Source organism: Scyliorhinus canicula, chromosome 19 (assembly GCF_902713615.1).
Source record: "Scyliorhinus canicula chromosome 19, sScyCan1.1, whole genome shotgun sequence".
NCBI classification, from domain to species: domain Eukaryota; kingdom Metazoa; phylum Chordata; class Chondrichthyes; order Carcharhiniformes; family Scyliorhinidae; genus Scyliorhinus; species Scyliorhinus canicula.
The window spans coordinates 16,567,167-16,587,771 of NC_052164.1; the positions used below are offsets into that span (position 1 = coordinate 16,567,167).

General features: G+C 44.7%; 2 protein-coding genes across 3 annotated transcripts in view; both read right to left on the minus strand.

The window, feature by feature from the left end:
- Positions 1-7,421, minus strand: part of dhx58 (DEXH (Asp-Glu-X-His) box polypeptide 58) — a 51,130-nt gene extending 43,709 nt beyond the window's left edge. Inside the window, exons 1-3 of the mRNA XM_038778470.1 lie at positions 7,294-7,421; positions 3,920-4,103; positions 2,127-2,331 (exon numbers count right to left, since the gene is read on the minus strand). Of these exons, the coding sequence (XP_038634398.1) occupies positions 2,127-2,331; positions 3,920-4,096 (382 nt within the window). The 5' untranslated portion in view covers positions 4,097-4,103; positions 7,294-7,421. The remainder of the gene's footprint in view (positions 1-2,126; positions 2,332-3,919; positions 4,104-7,293) is intronic.
- A 10,929-nt stretch (positions 7,422-18,350) lies between these two features.
- kat2a (K(lysine) acetyltransferase 2A) overlaps positions 18,351-20,605 on the minus strand; it is a 41,927-nt gene continuing 39,672 nt past the window's right edge. The window contains exons 17-18 of one of the 2 annotated variants that reach the window (XM_038778469.1): positions 20,228-20,312; positions 18,351-19,187 (exon numbers count right to left, since the gene is read on the minus strand). In XM_038778469.1, the coding sequence (XP_038634397.1) occupies positions 18,994-19,187; positions 20,228-20,312 (279 nt within the window). In that variant the 3' untranslated portion in view covers positions 18,351-18,993. Of the gene's footprint in view, positions 19,188-20,227; positions 20,313-20,605 lie in introns of those variants that run through there. The other variant, XR_005458129.1, reaches the window with a different exon arrangement.

Consider the following 20,605-nt stretch of genomic DNA (forward strand, 5'->3'; position numbering starts at 1 on the left):
TCTTCCCCTCAAGACGTGGCGGCTTGATCTTGCAGGGTAGCGGAGGGGAAAGAGTGCGTCTCTTAGAGATGCTGGCCCGACGATCGGTGGGCACCGATCGCGGGCCAGTCCCCTCCTGAGCACGGCCGTGGTGCTCTATCTCCTCTCCACCCCCCACAGGCCCCAAACTTACCTTTCGCACAGTGTTCACGCCGGCGGCGACCAGGTGTGGTTGCCGCCGGCGTGAACAAGTCGGGAACGTCAGGCCGCTCGGCCCATCCGGGCCGGAGAATTGCGGGTCGCTGTGAAAAACGGCAACCTGCGATTCTCCGAGCGGTGTGTCACAAAACGCGACACTCCATTTTGGGGGGGGTGGGAGAATCGCGGGGGGGTGCCAGAACGGCCCTCCCGCGATTCTCCCGCCCGGCCTGGGGAGCGGAGAATCGCGCCCAATGTTTTGCATTCAGAGATATTTGATCCTGTCCTTGATTCTTTTTGATAAATCAGAGAGGGAATCCTGAATTTGAAGTGAACTCAGCCTTATACGAAATAGAATTAATGAGAAAAGAAATCAAAATTAAACTCCTCTCCAAAAACAGGAGGGTTGCTTTCCAAACACTCCCAATGTAAATCCAGTTTATTTTTGTTTAAATGGAGAAAACATACTTATATAAGCTTTTTTCCAAAGAAGGCCTGCGTATGGGGGAATTCGGGACTGGGCAATTGAGCTGGATGATCAGCCATGATCATAATGAATGGCAGAGATGACTCGAAGGGCCGAATGGCCTCCATCCGCTCCTATTTTCTATTTCTTATTTTTCATGAGGTAATCCAGGAACCGAGGCAATCGCTCGCATCGTCAACTTGTGAATGGGTGATGTCAGCAATGGTGCTCTCTTGGAGCACTGGGTACAATATAGTTCCTGCTACACGATTGAAGTCTGCCCTCAATTGCTCTTTTGGACACATCAGTGATCACTCCATTATTGATCTGAGCATCTTACATTCAGGAATGTGCTTACATATTGCCGAGTATCTAATTATACCAGAGCATACATTGAGAAACATTAAGAAGCTTGTGACCTGATTTTTATGCACTATTTTTCTCATTTGTCCACACAATATGCTTCCTCACCATTTTTGATCACTTCCTGAGAAGCATAATTAGAGACCAGATTGAAATTTATTAACCTTACTTCAAAGCGCTCAAGGCAAATTTAACTCAATATCACTTCTGTCCTGAAAACAATTGGGGGCGGGGGGAATAAGAAACAAATCTAGTTGTCCTTCTATCTGAAACTATCTTTCATTGTGGGCTGGCTGACTTATTTATTTGACATTGCTTTTATTTCTTTATAGTATAGAAGGAGGCCATTTGGCCCAGCAAGTCTTCCCTTCTTTTTACAATCTCTTTCATCCCAATAAGAGAGGCAGGATAGTGAGATGGGTTGTGAAGTCCCACTGTGGGAGAGGGAAGAATGAATCAGAAGGGAATATCACTGCTAAGTAGTCTTTAACTACATAACCTGCACCAGACAAAAGGTTGTGTCTCAGTCCTATGTACAAACCCTGATTGCACAGACACACATCTGTTTGTCCCTTTCTTTCTTCTCTTAATGTTGACCTGAGGGAACAGAAGGGCAACTTGACTTGTAAAGTATTGGTAGCAGGCTGGATAACCTATCGAGTACATATCTCCCAGGAATATGGATGTAAACATTTGTTGATCACCTGGAACATGATCATTTATTGTTTAATGCTCCTAGTCAGCCTGGCTATTTGTTGGGATGATGCTATTGTACCAGTATGACATAATCCAAAGAATTGTAACATACTGAAAAATTTGGTTTTGATACATATTGTCAACGCCTGTCATCTTTCTTTATAAGAATGCACAAAATTACACTTTCAAACACAACACTCGAAACAGGGCTCAAACCGATAATAATTACCATGAAGAAATGACTAAAAGTTCAAATTCTTCACAGTCACCAAACCTAACGCAGAGAAGTCTATTGGTCTGATCTGGGGCATTTATTACTGAAACAACTGTATGGCTTATTTTTCCCTTCTGGTTAAAAAAAATTCTAAATAGGGTGGCTCCTGTTTTGAAAGGTACAACGCTGGGTGGATTAAGCTCCCCCTACCTGTTAGATCCACATGTTTCTCTTCTTCAGTACTGTTCAGTGCATTTTGCAGGATCTGCGCTGTACAGATGATGACATGATGCTCCTGTACAGCAAAGGCAAAGTGGTCCTTAAGCTCGCTATCTCCACTTATTGGCACCACCTTGTACGTATCTTTCAGGGCTGGATGAAACTCGTTTTCGTAATGCTGGTTCACCAAAGGCACCTATACAAACAACAGTTTTAAAGACAGAATACATGTCCACCACTTGGAAATGAAAATCCCTTATTGTCACAAGTAGGCTTCAAGTGAAGTTACTGTGAAAAGCCCCTAGTTGCCACATTCCGGCACCTGAGGAGGCTGGTACGGAAATTGAACCGTGCTGCTGGCCTGCCTTGGTTTGCTTTCAACGCCAGCGATTTAGCCCTGTGCTAAACCAGCCCCTTGCATTTCATTTACGATACAGCCAAATGTAATATTGATTACTGTGGAGTGAGGTGGCAAGAACTTCAGATATATGGCTCAATTGTGATCACAGTAAATGAGAAGTTGGAAGTAGCACATATAAAAAGCCATGTGCAACAGTCCAATTTTGTTTGTGTACAATTTTTTATTCAAACTTACTTTGTTTCTTCAAAATATTTCGCGAATGTTAACAACAGATTGTACCACACGGGAATTTTCAGAGGCAACAAGTATGCATTAGAGACCAGGGGCGGGATTCTCCGACCCCCCCCCACCGGGCCGGAGAATCGCCGGGGGACGGCGTGAATCCCACCCCGCCGCCCCAACGCTGGCTGACGGATTCTCCGGCGCCAGTTTTTCGGTGGGGGTGGGAATTGCGCCGCGATGGTCGGGGGCCGTTGGCAGTGACCCCCCCTGGCGACTCTCCATCCCGCGATGGGCCGAGTGGCAGCCCGTTTTCGGCCAGTCCCACCGACATAGATTACACGAGGTCCGTACTGGCGGGACCTAGTCTGCGGGCAGCCTGCAGAGTCCTCGGGGGGGTGCAGGGGGACCTCGCCCTGGGGAGGGGGGCCCTCACGGTGGCCTGGCCCACGATCGGGGCCCACCCCGCCGGCCTAGCCCTTGAAGGTGCGGAGGATTCAGCACCTTCCGAGCAGCCCGACGCCAGAGTGGTTCACGCCACTCCTCGGCGCCGGTACGGCCCGCCTGGCCGGATAGCGGAGAATCCCTCCCCAGATTATTTCAATACTCAAGGGCAGCATGGTGGCACAGTGGTTAGCATTTCTGCCTCACCGCGCCAGGTACCCAGGTTTGATTCCGACTTTGGGTGACTGTGTGGAGTTCGCGCATTCTCCCCGTGTGTGCGTGGGTTTCCTCCGGGTGCTCTGGTTTTCTCCCAAAGTCCAAAGATGTGCAGGTTAGGTGGTTTGACTATGCTAAATTGCCGCTTTGTGTCCAATGGTTAGGTGGGATTATGGGGAAATGGTGGGGAAGTGGGTCCAGGTAGGATGCTCTTTCGGAGGGTCGGTGCAAACTTGATGGGCTGAATGGCCTCCTTCTGCACTATAGGGATTCTATGATCTGCTATGAAAAACTACATTTCCAAAGCTACTTTCCTTCTAGTGATGTGAACACTTGACTAAGATAATATTCTCCCCTGGCTTCTCATAGCCAAAACCAGGGACAGATGCACTCAATGTGCAACACCACTCCTGGAAATTCTTTCTGTATTATCCTCACTTCCAAAATCATGAGCGACATTGCCAGACAACGAAGGTCCTTTTATCAGTAGGTTTTTATTGGCCCCTAGTTTAATAACATAAAATAGCAACTGTATTTTTTTTACCTTATTTACAAGAACTGCTACTTTGCCTTCACGTCCCCTTGTTTGCAGGTGATACCTGGTAACAAACACTGCTGCACGAGTCTTGCCTCCACCTGTCGGAAGCCATATGATGATATTCTTGGCCTGGAGAGCAGGTTGCACAACCTCCCACTGGTAATCCCGCAGGTTAATTTCCATTGTACACCTAGATCATGATTGAAAGAAATTAAACCTTCTCCACCAGTTGTTTGAATACAAATGAAACAGCCTGTGGATTTATACTGGGATTGAAATCATTCTAATTTTCCTCTTCTTCCCAAAATGAGGGTAGATTTTATTGACGTTTTCCTGCCTTTTGGAGATGTGGTTCTTTGTAACATGTTTGGAATCTATGGGGGAAGGCGACTGTAAGGCAGTTGGCGGGATCGACAGACGCATCTCATGTGGCAGGTGAAGAGTGAGAGAGTTGGGGGTAACTTCGCCAAAGTTGGAAGGAAAATCATGATTGACAAATTATTGACAGGCAAGGTGCACAAGCAGGAAGATGAGAGAGGAAATAACTGGCGAGAACTGTTACACTGATGGTCATATTGCCGCAAAGGAAATGCCAAGCTGCTTCGGAAGGCCATCTGTAAAGACTTTAAATATATAACTGCAAATCCCCAATAGCATCCTTCAAATTTATGTCATGGGAATTGGTATGTCTTCCAACGGTGTTTTTAAAAATTAATTCAAAAGATGTGGGTGCCACTGACTCGTCCAGTATTTATTGCATCTCCCTAATTGCCCGTCAGAAGGCGTGAGTTGCCTACTTGAACCAAGTTACAGTCCCAGTGGTTTAGGTACACCCGCAATGCTGCTCATTACTGATTGTATCAACTCAGTGATTTTGATACAGGATATTTCCCATGACATGCAGTACAATTAAATTCAATATTATTGCAATTCAGATCATTCAAATGTAGGATGTCACTGATCATCACTGATTGGCACATCATAGGTCACTGACATAAAAAGACAACATTTAATGTACATATTATAAGTACAGGATAGAATACATTTGGTGTTGGGACTCAAGCTTAACTTCTATAGCTTGTGAGACTATCTGGGGAAAAAAGGGTCCTCTCTTCAAGGAATGCCTGCCCTTGTGAGACTATCTGTTCCTCAAAGGCCAGCCAATGTAATTACATATAAAAGTGAAATGTATCATATGTTTATTTTCTGATCAGACAAACTGGGACTATTCAGATAAAAAAGCAGGAAGCGGCAGATGCGAATATGCTGGAAATACTCAACAGGTCAGACAGCATCTGTAGAGAGAGAAACAGAGTTAATTATTTCTCTGATTACTCTGTTCCTCTCTCCACAGATGTTTTCTGACCTGCTGAGAATTTCCAACAGTTTTCTTTTTTTAATTTTTATTTCTGGCTTACTTCAGAGTTTGATCCTCATCCAATATAAACTGAATGTAGTATTTCTGTTTGGGGTCATTGCGAAGCCTGTCCTTAGATATGAGGGACCAAAAGAAAGGGGCAGAATGGTAGCACATGTGACTACTGTGGCTTCACAGCGCCAGGGTCCCAGGTTCGATTCCCCGCTGGGTCACTGTCTGTGCGGAGTCTGCACATTCTCCCCATGTCTGCGTGGGTTTCCTCCAGGTTCTCCGGTTTCCTCCCACAGTCCAAAGATGTGCAGGTTAGGTGGATTGGCCATGATAAATTGCCCTTAGTGACCAAAGGTTAGGAGGGGTTATTGGGTTACGGGGATAGGGTGGAAATGAGGGCTTAAGTGGGTCGGTGCAGACTCGATGGGCCGAATGGCCTCCTTCTACAGTGTATGTTCTATGTTCTAAAGTTAAACTATCAACTTAACAACATCCACAATGTATCGTAGTAATTCTAAAAGAACATTGGCATGTTAGTGCTTAATGAGAGCTACTTCTACAAAATGATTTGCCTGCACACTTGGCACAGGGGCATTGACTGGATCACTGAAAAGCGAATTGAGCAACATTTAACCTTCAAGTACGGAGATGTAAAAATGCAGCATGTTTTGACACACATCTATTTAATAACGATACAATCCCCTTTCAATTTCAAGCATTCAGCTACTTGCCCTGCTAATTGTAAATTTCTTCTTAAGGATGCCTTAGCACTGCTCAATAGAAATCCTTAGTGCTTGGCAAGCCTTGCATTCCCCCAGAGGAACACCAAGGTCCTGTTTGGCGGATAGGACAAGAAAAAACGAAATCTTCTGCTCCTGAACACAGCGTAGTCAGTAAGTTATTAGAATGGTCTCCTCCATGCCAGACTCCACTGTCTACTTTATCACCGGGTAAGTGGGCGGCACAATAGCACAGTAATTGATTAGCACTGTTGCTTCACAGCTCCAGAGTTCCAGGTTCGATTCCCAGCTTGGGGCACTGTCTGTGTGAAGTTTGCACTTTCTTCCAGTGCCTGCTTGGGTTTCCTCTCACAGACCAAAGATGTGCAGGTTAGGTGGAATGGCCATGCTAAATTGCCCTTAATGTCCAAAAAGGATAGGTGGGGTTACTAGGATAGGGTGGAGGTGTGGACCGGTGCAGACTCAATGGGCTGAATGGCCTCCTTCTGCACTGTAAATTCTATGATTTTATTCTATTCTATTCTATATGAAGCAATATTACATGAACGCAAACAGGAAGATGCGGCATATGCCTGGAGCACAACTTACTCTCATATTTCTGTAACAAAACAAAAGCTTGCCTGCACAGCATGACAGCGGCAAGATTCACTTCATCTAACAGTGGAGCCCTCCCTCTGACTATTTTCCACTGGAGGCATCTTTTGATATCAGTGCATTATCTGTCTCTGGTCCCAGCAACCCTGGGTTAAATTTGAGACATTTGTTCCTCCTTACTGAGCTTTCTGCTGTGACGCCACAACTGGTTGAGATCCACTGATGGCTCACTGGGGAAATGGCACCACATTGGCAGGGCAGAGATTTGGCAAATCAAGTGAACTCCAGTCTGGACGAAATGATTTCATTCCAAACTCGCACAGTGACGCCGATGTGGGTTGAAGAAAGAGCCCAGCCAACATGATTACGCCTGATTTCTATTTGCTGCTCTGCACTTTGTTTGGGGCGTGTAGATGAGAAACCCAATCGGTCCCTGCTTCGACACACACACACAGCGTCAGTCAACCCTTGCCCACCCATCCAAATCTGCTGTAATGCACCCACTAAACTCAAATGATGTACAGAATTGCATCGCAGCAGCTACAGGCGAGGGGTGTCAGGGAAGTAAATAAATATCATGAAAAATGCAACAACAAAAATAGGAAATACAGGTGGAGAGCGAAGTTGCAAACTGGGGGAAGAGCCGAACACAGCTTTGCAAACCCAGCACAACTCACCTTGTCCTCCTCAGAAGCAAGTTAAGGAAATGCTCGCTGCGTCTGACAAAACCTATTAAATAGAGCACATCAGTTTCGATCTTTGTCGGGCAGCTGGAATAGAAACAGAAAGTGAAACTGAGCGTTTCTCTGAAACGCCATCGAGGGCCCATTGAAGGAGTACCGTGAGAGGCAACACAGTCAATGCTCAAACGTTTAACGTTTCTTTTTAAAGCTCTGATGCGAGTTGGATTTACACTGTGCATCTGTCACTGCTGAGTGCGCCCGTTAACATCAGTGGTCTGTTCTGCACTGGTGGAGCATGGGAGGTTTAGCAGAAAGAGATTGAAAGAAGGAACTTGTTTACAGTTTAGTCAGTGGAACACAGGCATGTTATAATCTAATTAAAAACCCATTCAAAACCAATGGATTCCTATCAATCCCTACCTGTGACACACCTTTACTGAAAGCTGCATTTTCCATTTGTTGGTATTAGCCTGGCACCCTGGTTAGCACTGCTGCCTCACAGCGCAAGGTATCTGGGTTCAATTCCGGCCTCGGGTGACTGTGTGCGCAGTTTGCATGTTCTCTCTGTGCCTCTGAATGGGTTTCCTCCGGGTGCTCCGGTTTCCTCCCACAGACAAAAAATGTGCAGGCTAGGTGTCGTATTGTGCGAAGCAAATAATGGCATGATGGGAAAACTAGTCAAGTTTTCTTGGTACAATTAAATTTAAACTGACTTCACATAACCTAAGGCACAAATACAAGCAGCCAAGGTCAACTTGACTTTAGGGGCAGCATGGTAGCATGGTGGTTAGCATAAATGCTTCACAGCTCCAGGGTCCCAGGTTCGATTCCCGGCTGGGTCACTGTCTGTGCGGAGTCTGCACGTCCTCCCCATGTGTGCGTGGGTTTCCTCCGGGTGCTCCGGTTTCCTCCCACAGTCCGGGTTAGGTGGATTGGCCATACTAAATTGCCCGTAGTGTCCTAAAAAGTAAGGTTAAGGGGGCAGTTGTTGGGTTACGGGTATAGGGTGGATACGTGGGTTTGAGTAGGGTGATCATTGCTTGGCACAACATCGAGGGCCGAAGGGCCTGTTCTGTGCTGTACTGTTCTATGTTCTAACTGGCTGACTCTAAACTCGGATAAGGCACGTTCGTCATAAGACCAGAGCAGTCTAAATACATACGATAAGCTAAAAAATTGTCTCTTTCTGTACTTAAACAAATTTGCTCCATCTCTTAAAACATGTACCAAAAGACAAGATAATGATATGAGACCCCGAGTCCTCTAAAGGTCAGCAAGGTGACGCCATTGTAATGATTATTACTTATGTTTTACTTTTGATCAAATTCCTGACCAAGCTGTATTCATGTTATCTTGATCCTATAATGTATAAAAATCGTCTTATTCTTTTGTGATATTGCAGACTTGGGATGGACCCAGCAGTTTGTACTTGACTGCCTTCCGACTTCAAGTCTCAACCATACTGCTAGCAGTTGTAATTCGTAAATAAATTTTAATTTTGCTTACCTAATGAATGCTGTTTGAATCTTTCTATCACAGTCCAGAAGCGGGGGAAATATTGACTACGACATAGGTGGGGTTACGGGGTTAGGACAGGGTAAGGGTGCTCTTTCAGAGGGTCATTGCAGGTTCAATGGGCTGAATGGCCTCCTTCTGCACTGTATTATAATCTTTATTGTCACAAGTAGGCTTACATTAACACTGCAATTATGTTACTATGAAAACCCCCCAGTCACCACATTTCGGCGCCTGTTCGGGTACACTGAGGGAGAATTCAGAATGTCCAAATTACCTAACAGCACGACATTCGGGTCTTGTGGGAGTAAACCGGAGCACCCGGAGGAAACCCACACAGACGCAGGGAGAATGTGCAGACTCCGCACAGACAGTGGTCTAAGCGGTTAGCACAGTCGCTTCACCGATCCAGGGTCCCAGGTTCGATTCGCGGCTTGGGTCATTGTCTGTGCGGAGTCTGCACATTCTCCCCGTGTCTGCGGGGTTTCCTCCGGGTGCACCGGTTTCCTCCCACAGTCCAAAGATGTGGGGGTTAGGTGGATTGGCTATGCTAAATTGCCCTTAGTGTCCAAAATGGTTAATTAGGGTTACTGGGTTAAGGGGATGGGGTGGAGGATGTGTGTGCTTGAGTGGGGTCCTCTTTCCAAGGGCCGGCGCAAAGTCGATGGGCCGAATGGCCTCCTTCTGCACTGTAAATTCTAAATAAATTCTATGAAGCCGGAAATCGAACCTGGGACCCTGGAGCCTGTAGAGCAACAGTGCTAACCACTGTGCTACCGTGCCGTCCGGTGGATTCTAACGTAGGTTTATTGCTCTTTGGAAGTCTACATTTGTTAAAGTGCATTGTGACCATTTTTTAAAAATCTGCTACTTTTAAGCTGAAGGTCAAAAATATGGAGGGAAAGGGTTGTAATTGAGATGTTCAATGGGAAAGTAGTGTATGTCCAGCAGGTGGCAGTGTTTCACAGTGCAGTTCAGGGTTGCCATTGCTCTGCCCAGGAGCTTTTGTGCTCAACGATTGCCTCATTTGAGACTTCTGTGGCCACTCTTGTTATGCTTTGATTCATTCACAGGATGTGGGCAGTGCTGGCGAGGCCAACATTTATTGTCCATTCCAAACAAGTTCCGAACAATGCTCACTCAGGCATTTCAGAGGACGTTTTAATAATCAAACAAAAGATCTGTTAATGGGTCAAGTGACGCAAGATCAATGGGGAATATTTAAAGAAGCATTTTTTTTGAAAATCTTTTTATTGGCTTTTCTCATATTTATAAACAGTTGTTACTGATATACATTACATTTTTCTTGCCCGCGCTAATTTGCTTTATTTTACAGAGAGGTTTATTTTGTCCTTCATTTGACTAACTGTGCGTACATTTTGCTGCCCTCTGGATTGGTCTATGATATCCCCCCTTCCTCCTCCCCCCTCCCCCCTCCCCCCCCCCATTGGTTTCGGCACCCTTCTTCTATTGTGGTTTCCCCATTTTTCTCCTCCCCCTGGGTTGCGCAGTCCTTCAGTTCTTCATCTTTCTTTTTTCCCTGGCTTACTCCTCGTTGCTGACCTCAAACAGGTTTTGGAACAGGCCGACGAACTGCCCCCAAGTATCCAGGAAGCCTCCCTCTGACCCTCGGATGGCGTACTTAATCTTCTCCAGGTGGAGAAATTCCGAGAGGTCAGCGAGCCAGTCTGCAGCTGTGGGTGGTGTTGCCGATCACCAGCTGAGCAGGATTCTCCGGCATGTGATTAGGGAAGCGAAAGCAATGGCGTTGGCCCCCTTCCCCATGTGTAGCTCTGGCTGCTCCGATACCCCGAAGATTGCCACTATTGGGCATGGTGTCATCCTCACCCCCACAACCTTGGACATTGCCTCAGAGAAAGCTGCCCAGAACCCAGCAAGCTTGGGCCAAGCCCAAAACATGTGGGTGTGGTTGGCTGGGCTCCTCTGGCACCGCTCATATTTGTCCTCCACCTCCGGGAAGAACCTGCCCATTCGGGTTCTGGTCAGGTGCGCTCTGTGCACCACTTTGAGCTGCATTAGGCTTAGCCTTGCGCAGGAGGAGGTGGAGCTCACCCTGCTCAGTGCTTCGCTCCAGAGTCCCCATCCCACCTCTGTCCCCAGTTCATCCTCCCATTTTTGCCTGGTCCCGTCCAGTGGTGTTCGAATTCTGTCCAGTAGCTGTCTGTATATTTTCCCACATAGCTCCCCCTTCTCGCTGCTTGTGTCTATCAGGTCCTCTAGCAGTGTGCTTTCTGGGGCCATGCAGTACCCTACTGTCTCTAAGCGGAGTAAGTGCTTTATTTGTAGGTGTCTCAATTCTTGTCCTCTTGCTAGTTTCCACTTCCTCGTCAGTTCGTCCAGTGTCGCCAGTCTGCACCCTATGTAGAAGTCCCTGACCGTCAGTGTGCCCCCATCCCGCCTCCATCTTTTGAAGCTGGCATCTAGCATGGCTGGGGGGAATCTGTGATTGTCGCAGATGGGGGCCATAAGGGATGTTTTGGTTATCCTGAAGTGCTGTCTCAACTGGGCCCACGGTCTCAATGTGGCTGCTACCACTGGGCTCGTTGTGTTACCTTGTTGAGGAGGATGGAAGTGCTGCTGTGGCCAGGGCCCGGAGGGTTGTTCCTTTACAGGATGCCTCCTCCATTTGTACCCAATCTGTGTTGGGTTCTTGTACCCATCCCCTCACTTTTTCTGCCGTTGCTGCCCAGTGGTAGTATTGTAGGTTCGGTAGAGCCAGGCCCCCTCTGACTTTCCCTCTTTGCAGTGTCGGTTTGGGAATTCTCGGGTACTTGCCCCCCACACAAACACCATGATTAGCCTGTCTATGTTTTGGAAAAAGGCCTTGGGGATGAAGATCGGGATGGATCTAAACAGGAAGAGGAACCTTGGCAGTACGTTCATCTTGATAGTCTGGTAAACTTGGATAGACTTAATCCACGTTTTCAAGATATCAACAGGGAAAGACAGGGTAGATAAAGATAAACTATTTCCACTGGTTGGAGATTATAAAATTAGGGGGCATAGTCTAAAAATTATGACTAGACCATTCAGGAGGGATGTTAGGAAGAACTTCTTCACTCAAAGGGTGGTGGAGGTATGGAACTCTCTCCCACAAACAGCAGTTGAGGCGAGATCAGTTGTGAATTTTAAATCGGAGATAGATAGTTTTTGTTAAGCAAAAAATATTAAAGGATATATGGAGTTAGGTCACAGTTGAGCCATAATCTCATTGAATGGTGGAACAGGCTCGAGGTTGAAAGGCTTATTCCTGTTCTTCTGTTTTTTTAAAAATAAATTTAAGAGTGCCCAATTAATTTTTCCAATTAAGGAGCAATTTAGCATGGCCAATCCACCGACCCTGCACATCGTTGGGTTGTGGGAGTGAAACCCATGCAAACACGGGGAGAATGTGGAAACTCCACACGGACAGTGACCCAGAGCCGGGATCGAATCTGGGACCTCGGCGCCATGAGGCAGCAGTGCTCACCACTGCGCCACCGTGCTGCCCCCTTTATGTTACCATATTGATGGGGGTCACACGGAGACCAAATTGTATAAAGATATTGAGTTTAAACCGCCCTTGGAAAGAGCACCCTACTTGAACCCATACCTCCACCTTGTCCCCATAACCCAGTAACCCCACCTAACCTTTATTTTCTGGACACTAAGGACAATTTTAACTTGGCCAGTCCACTAAACCTGCACATCTTTGGACTGTGGGAGGAAACCGGAGCACCTGGAGGAAACCCACGCAGACACGGGGAGAACGTGCAGACTCCGCACAGACAGTGACCCGAGCCGCGAATCGAACCTGGGACCCTGGAGCTGTGAAGCAACAATACTAACCACTGTGCCGCAACAGTGCTAACCACTGTGCTACCGTGCCGCCCCATCGAATCTGCTCTGCCATTCAATGAGACATGGCTGATCTGATATAATTCTCAACTCCACTTTCCTGCCTTATCCACATAACCCTTGATTCCCTTACTGATGAAAAATCTGTCGATCTCAGCTTTGAACATTCTTAATGATCCAGCCTCTACAGCTCTCTGCAATAAAGAATTCCACAGATTCACTGCTCAAGGGAAGAAATTCTTCAGATTTAAATGCATGATTTCTTACTCAGAGGTTATGCCCTCTGGCCCTACACTTTCCCACAAGAGGAAACATCCTCTACGCATCTCCCCTGTTAAGTCTCCTGAGAATCCAATACGTCTCAATAAGGTTGCCTCTCATTCTTCTAAACTCCGACGAGTACAGGCCCAACCTACTCAACCCCTCTCTTTATAAGGAAGTCCTGCCATTCCCAGGATCAACCCTTCAGCTCTTACGCAGAGCCACAATTAATTTTGCTCTTAAACAGGATGCTTGCATTTTCTGGGCTGCAAGAATATCGACAGCATAGCAAGAGACCCAGCAGTTTAAAACCTCGCCTGCAGGCAGAAACCAAGTTCTATTTTGTTGTTTTTTTCGAATCGGGGCTATGATTTAAGAGGATTGGCCAGACACGTTCATGTTGTGCTATTGCTGGACTCGAGTAAGATGAACAAAAGCAAAACTTCCCCATTTGTCAAGAATGAAGTCACAACACAGTGCCCATTCAGACTTAAGATTTTCCCTTTCAAGGCCTCTGACTTAACCCATTGACGGTTATTTATCTACCAAGAGATTGGTGGGGGAAGATAGAGACGTAATCCCCAAATTAACTGCTGACACTTCTTCCTCTGATGTAAAACCAAGTTTGTGTATTGTTTCTGAAATCAGAATTATTAAGATGCTTTTGAGAAGGAAATGTTTAAGGGAATAATCAAAAGGGATGCAGTCCAGGTGTTCCTATGCATCAAGAAAGGTTGTTTGGGGAAGATACAATTAGCATTATCAGTAACATTATATAAAAGCAAATTACTGCGGATGCTGAAATCTGAAACAAAAGGGAAAATACTGGAAAATCTCAGCAAGTCTGGCAGCATCTGTAGGGAGAGAAAAGACCTAACGTTTCGAGTCCGATGCTTTGACAGAGTAATCGGACTCGAAACGTTAGCTCTTTTCTCTCCCTACAGATGCTGCCAGACTTGCTGAGATTTTCCAGCATTTTCCCTTTTGTAACATTATATTACTGTTTGCATTTGGGATAATTTTGCAATGATGGAATGGACCCAAGCACAATGTAACAGGGTTATTGCGGGAATAAAAGGTCCAACGAAGTTAAGTAAAACATTTAAAACTTAGACCAAGTGGGAAAAAATTGTACATTAAAGATAATGATATTGCATTGGACAGTAAAATGCAGGTTCATGAATGAGATTAAATGGGCCAGATGCAAGATAGAAACAGGAAAATTATTCCAAATGGGAATTGCGGCTACAATTTCACAATGAAGATATCAATCTGGGCACAATGTGCAATTAGTGACAGTCAGGAAAATGTAGGTAAGAACAGGTAAATTCATTGCTTTTTCTTGAGAGGTTTGTACTCACGCCTATCATGAAGAAAACTGCACCATTCCACCATGGTGACAGAAAGAAAATCATGAATTCACAAAGTAACCCAAGGGCTTTGAACTGCTTTTAAGTTGTAAACATGTTTTTAGACTGTCAACTTACAGGTGCAGGGTGACTTATGTTTATTTTTTATGTTAGAGGGTGGGTCAGCTTGTGATGTGAAGCCTCCCACAGCTGCATTTTCTATTTCAGTTTTTAACAGGAGGCCTTGGTTTTCTAACATGTAAGAATATGGCCCACCGTGCACAGAGAGATGAGCGAAAATATCCAGACGCCAATCTTTTGCAACAATCACCTGCTAAGTCCACAGATTCAGCATGATATTGGGTTGTGTGCATGCATGCAAATATGAGATCACTAGCAAGGGAAATGCATGATGAAAATGCCCTGAAGGTGGGATCTCAGGCACGAAATGATAAATCCTGCTCAGGAGAGAGAGGGGCAACACTTGAAATTAAATCAAGGAGGCATTGCTTGACACAGAAACCCACTTTTTAAATTCAACAATCAGAAGAGGTAAACACATTGGTACCTGTCAGAGGAAGTAAAAGGGGGTCATAAAATCTGGGTTTCTAAAAATTAGCATTGGCTACCGGTGTTAAAAGAGGAAATGGGACAATTGAAGGCAAGGGAAAAATTATACTTAGCAAGGATTATCCACAAAATAGATATTTGTAAAGGGAGAGCAATGGACCACAAATACTTGGCTACATGGTACACTGTAGCTCTCTGTACCAAGAAATGGGATATTATTTTCACCCAAATCATGATGCGTTGCTCAAAACATATGTTCTGGGGCTGCAAGATCCGAAGAAAATAAAAGATTTTAAACAACCTTTGGCATCGAAGGGTTTTGAAACGCTTTAAGTTGTAAACGTGGTTGCTGGATCGTTAGCTTATAGGTAGGTACAGGGTGACTGATGTTTATTTTTTCATGTTAAAGGAGGGTGGGTCAGCTTGTGATGTGAAGCCTCCCTCAGCTGCATCTCCTATTCCGCACCCCTCCCCCCCCCCCAGATGTTTAATGAGTTAAGAGAAACTCTCGTTATTTGATGAAATTATGATCTTTTATTCTTTTTCAGTATGATGTTTTGCTAACTTAATACGAGGTTTGCAAGGTTATAATTTTAGTTATTCAATAAAATTCACAAAAAGAATGATGTTTAAGAAGCTGTCTTTGTAGATTGAATAGTCATGAGTTTCATTATCAATAGGATAAAACAGCAACTGCAGAAACATAGGGGGGGTGGCAGCTCAAAATCATCAATTCATGCAGTTCAGTGCCACAGGTAACTCTTCGGGCGCAATTCCCCAGAAAGATTTCCATGTGTGGTAGCGAGTGGGAACTGTCGCAAGTTTCCCAGAACTTGGCCAGGCGAGGCAGGCAACGCAATTCAACGTTAATAGGTCCACTTAACGAGGCCTCACGTTGCAAATTAAGGGTCGCCAGCTGATTCACCAGCACCATGCTCGCCAGCCCCCCCCCCCCCCCCCATTAACAAGGTCGAGCAGCACTTGCAGAAACATGGGGGGGTGGGAGCACAAAATCAACAACTCATGCAGTTGAGTGCCACAGCTAATTCTTCGGGCGCAATTCTCCACTTGCTCAGCCAACCCCAGCCAGCTCACAATGGCACCCAGGAGGCCAGCCTCAAGATTCAGAAATGCTAACCTGGGGAGGCTGCTAGACACCATGAAGGCCAGGAGCGATGTCCTGTGCCCCACCACCACCCAGGTCCTGAAGAGTCAGTCACAAGGCTGCCTAGGATGAGGTGGCGGCAGCGGTCAGCTCGGGGATTATGAACAGGACGACTGGCCTTCAGTGTCGAAGGTCAACGACCTAAACCGGGCAACAGAGTGAGTAGGCACCAACGCCCAAACCCCCAAGGGAGCATCCACCCCCAAACTCCACATGCGACCCCCAGCCCTTCCTCCAACCCCTCCCTGGAGGTGTTCAAGCAGTGTCCAGCATCAAGGTGTGATTGGGATGCAAGGCTACATGACTCGCCCACCCACGGGAATCCACTTGGAGGTACACACTTTTTAAAAAAAATTTAGAGTACCCAATTCATTTATTTTCCAATTAAGGGGCAATTTAGCGTGGGCAATCCACCAACCCTACACATCTTGGTTATGGGCGTGCAACCCATGGGGAGAATATGCAAACTCCACAGTGACCCGGGGCTGGGATCAAATCTAGGTCCTTGGCGTCGTGAGGCAACCACTGTGCCACCCTTGTGAGGTACACACTTAACCACGATTGCCAATTCCCTATTAGCAATAGTCTTCAGCCACGCAGCCAAAGCAATTGGTTGGGGTTATGGTTGATCATTGGGGCAGACGGGCAGGGATAGGGTTGCTGTTGGAACGGGTATACATGATCCAGGGGGTTGGAATGGTGCTGCGAGCAGTTGCCCCCCCCCCCCCCCAGCACACTCCCCCATGGCAGCCCACCCCAGGGGTCCCACCCCCCGAGCACTGGTGTGGCAAACCCAACGCCCCCAGGCTCATTGCCTGTGATCAAAAATGGCTACTCACCTCCTCGGCTTCACACAGAAGCCCTTCCGCCAGGCTCACATTTTTCAAAAGGAGTACTAATCGGCGCCAGCGTGAGTACTTGCTGGGGAGGCCACTGAATGACGGGAGGCTGTTGGATATGGGATCACTGTTGTTAATTGTATGTAAATTGGGCTTAAGTTGTGATAATTAGTTTCACCTATGGGAGCGGTCCAGTTGCATTTCAAAATGTTTAGCGCCAGGCGCAGATCTAGTTTTTGGCCTCTCCCTCTATACACCAGTCTCGTTACGTTTGAACGAGAGGGAAATGAGGTCGGAGAATCACGCCGTTCATTTTTTAACCAAGCTGGCCATTCTCTATGTGCACGCTCATTCAATGAGTATTAGCTAGTCAATCAATATGATGGCACCGTAGCTCAGTCCAATGTCACTTTACATAACTTCCACACGTGTGTGATTCCAGCAGGTACAGCAATCGCATGCAGGAACCCTGCTTCATTCTCACCTTACTGAGGCCATACATAATGTCATTTACAGCACCCTCATGATTGCCAAATTACATGGATCAGCTTTTTCTCAGGCTCAAACGACATTGAGATAAGTCTTCCAACATGTTGATTGAAATCGATTTCCTCGCATTTGAATTTTTTATTTAAAAGCAAAGCTTTAGCTGTATTTATCTTTTAAAATCTCCACTAATGACGACAGACATCCCAAAATGAATATTTCATGGCAACATTTCAAATTAATTTGGCTCAGATTAGACTCATGTTTCATTCTGGTAGATTAATTTGAATTAGGCAAGCACAACCCAGAGATAAATATCCCTCATCATTTGATTCCTAATAACTTTTCATTATTCTCTTGCTACTTAGATGGTTACAAAGACAGAATAATTTAATTTGACATTTTAATACCTAAACAATGGGCTTTTGCCAATACTTCATGGATTGTTGAGAACTACAAAGTTCAAGAATTAAAAACATCTCTAAATGAAGCCAGCAACACACAGCTTGCAATTTACAGTCGCAATTATGTATTTTGCTGGACTCTTTGAAACTAACAGTGACAGGCAATCCAAATTATTGCAAACAGAAAATCAAATCAAAATTTCCATGCAGCTACAAAGACAAAAATGAATCTTAAACCTAAATGTTTACCTACTAAAAATGCACTGTATTGGAGCAAAACTCCCACTGTTTTCGGCAGACGTAAAATTTAATACAAAAGTTTAATAAATGTTCTTGAAAATGCTCCCATTGACAATGAAACTTTTCAGCCTGTTGGAATGTGTAATGAATGTAGAAGTGATAATCTTTGCAGAATATTTAATGACAAAAATCTAATTCAACATGCATCTTTCAAAAATATACTAGCAATAGACCAATAATGCAGTAAAATAAAAATAGATTTGCCTTTCTGTACCTTGAATATCCCAAAGTGATATTTAATGTTTTTATCTGATGACTTACAATCAATTGTTTTACAAAGAGCAAGAAATAACGACGATCTTCATTTGAGTGAAGTTACTGCTGAATTTATTTACATCAGCAAGACGTTACAGCAAACGTACAAAATGCAACTCAGTTAAAAAAAAAATTACAAAATCTGTAGGTAGTCAGGCATTATCACAACATGCCCCATTTATGGTTTACTGACAGGCAACGCTGGAGTCACAGACTCCACAGAGTGAAACGTGAGAAGCTCACTGTAGTACGCATACTGCTGAAATGATCTACTTTGTGTAGGTTCCATCATCGGTTTCAATAAGCAATATAAACTCTTAGTGATTACTTCTGTGATGGGCGTCATCTTGCATGTGTGTGAATATTACAGACTATTAGATATCCAAGTGGAGCCTCCAATGTCCTTTCGGTGTACATTTTTGACAGTAGAAACTACATGCAGTGAGATGGATACTTCAACAGTTAAACACTGGAACAGACTGGATGTTTGTAAAGATAATGATTCATTATGGTTACATTAACCAGCCCATGCAATTACAGGATATCTTAAGGGCATTCAAACAAATTTCAGCAATGCCACTTTCCGAAACTGATCAGATCAAGTTGCCATTTAGGAGTAGTTTATTCCGTCGTGTCCTTGGTCTGTCAGACCTGAATGTCCAAGCTTTCAGTTATCCCTTTGGGAAGTGTTTTCACTTGTCCAAAAGCCCCATTTCTTTAATCTTGAAGTAGAAAAACTTCTCCAACATGTTGGCACATTTGCAGTACTCGCTCTCAGGAGGGTTATACTCACGGCAATTTGTGATGATACGTTGGACATCAGCGATAAATAATTTCTTGGAAACATAATAACGATTCTTTAGCCGATCACTCATACTCTTCAAATCTGTGGCAAAAACAAGAATTAATATATTCATCGTATCCCATAGGATAAGTTTCTTTTGTAATTTATATGAAAGTAAACTATAAGAGAATATCTAAAAATGGTAGATATTTAGCAAGTTTGCAACTTGCGGCAAGTTTGCATTTTCCACAATGTAAAATAAGATACATAAATGAAGGTGTAAATTCAACGGTTAAAAGGAATGACCGAATTTACACACTTCTAAGCAGTCAGTCTAATTGCCCTATTTTGATTAACTGCTATTAATTTAGGAGGGAACTGTTGTCGTGGTAGCATAGTTACAGGCCTCGCAACTGACCTAAACAAAAATGTAAATTAAGTCTAAGTATCATCCTCTCTTTACAAAAATAAAGCTAATGAATGTGGCTCAACAAGAGATAAGCAGCCGAGCAGAATATATTGGCTAAAATTCAAATGAACTGTTGCCGACTGGAACAAAAGCTGAAGATAAGTTAGCTCACAAAATGGCTATTTCTTTTGAAACTTTCTTCATGTCAACTCCCATTAATAAATTTTCAAAAAAAAAAACGACAGTGTGGCCCAGCTGATTAATGTTGGGTCAAGTAGAACCCGCGACAAATCACCACAATCATAATTACAACTGCATTAATGTGCGAACATTGCCAAAAAGTAATCTGATCAAATGCAAATAGCTAATTAAAATGAAATTGCATAGTATGTAGAGTCAATTAGAAGTACTTTATATGGGCAGCAGGGTAGCCTAGTGGTTAGTACTGCTGCCTCACGGCACTGAGGTGCCCGGTTCGATCCCGGCTCTGGGTCACTGTCCGTGTGGAGTTTGCACATACTCCCCGTCTCCCCGTGGAAGACCATCCACATGGGCAACATGTGCCGCGCCCACAACCCAAAAATGTGCAGGGTAGGTGGACTGGCCATGCTAAATTGGAAAAATAATTGGGTAATCTAAATTTATAAAAACAAAATTTTTTTTATTTATCTCCTTTACAACAGAAAAGGTGAAAGAGTTAAAATTAAAAACTTGTGCAATTACTGAAACATACCAATTGGAAATCGAATGATTTCATAGTAATCTGGAGCTTCAGATTTCTTCACCGGTTCCATGAAAGGCCAAGCACTAGGATGGCTCTGTTAAAGAAAATTAAATGGTTAAAGGTTGTGAATACTGGAAAATAGCATTATTTATTTTTGAAATAGTATTTTATTCCAAACGCATATAACAGCAAAATATAAAATACACAGCGCATAAAATCACAATCTACAGTTTGTACAATATTTCTCCTTTTATCCCCCCCCCCCCGCGACAAACAATTCCTCAACAGCGCCATGAACAATCCCCACCCCAATTGGAAGTCCTCCTCAGACCCCCTCAACTTGAATGTAATCTTCGGCAACTGGAGAAAGTTGCACAAAGCCCCCAG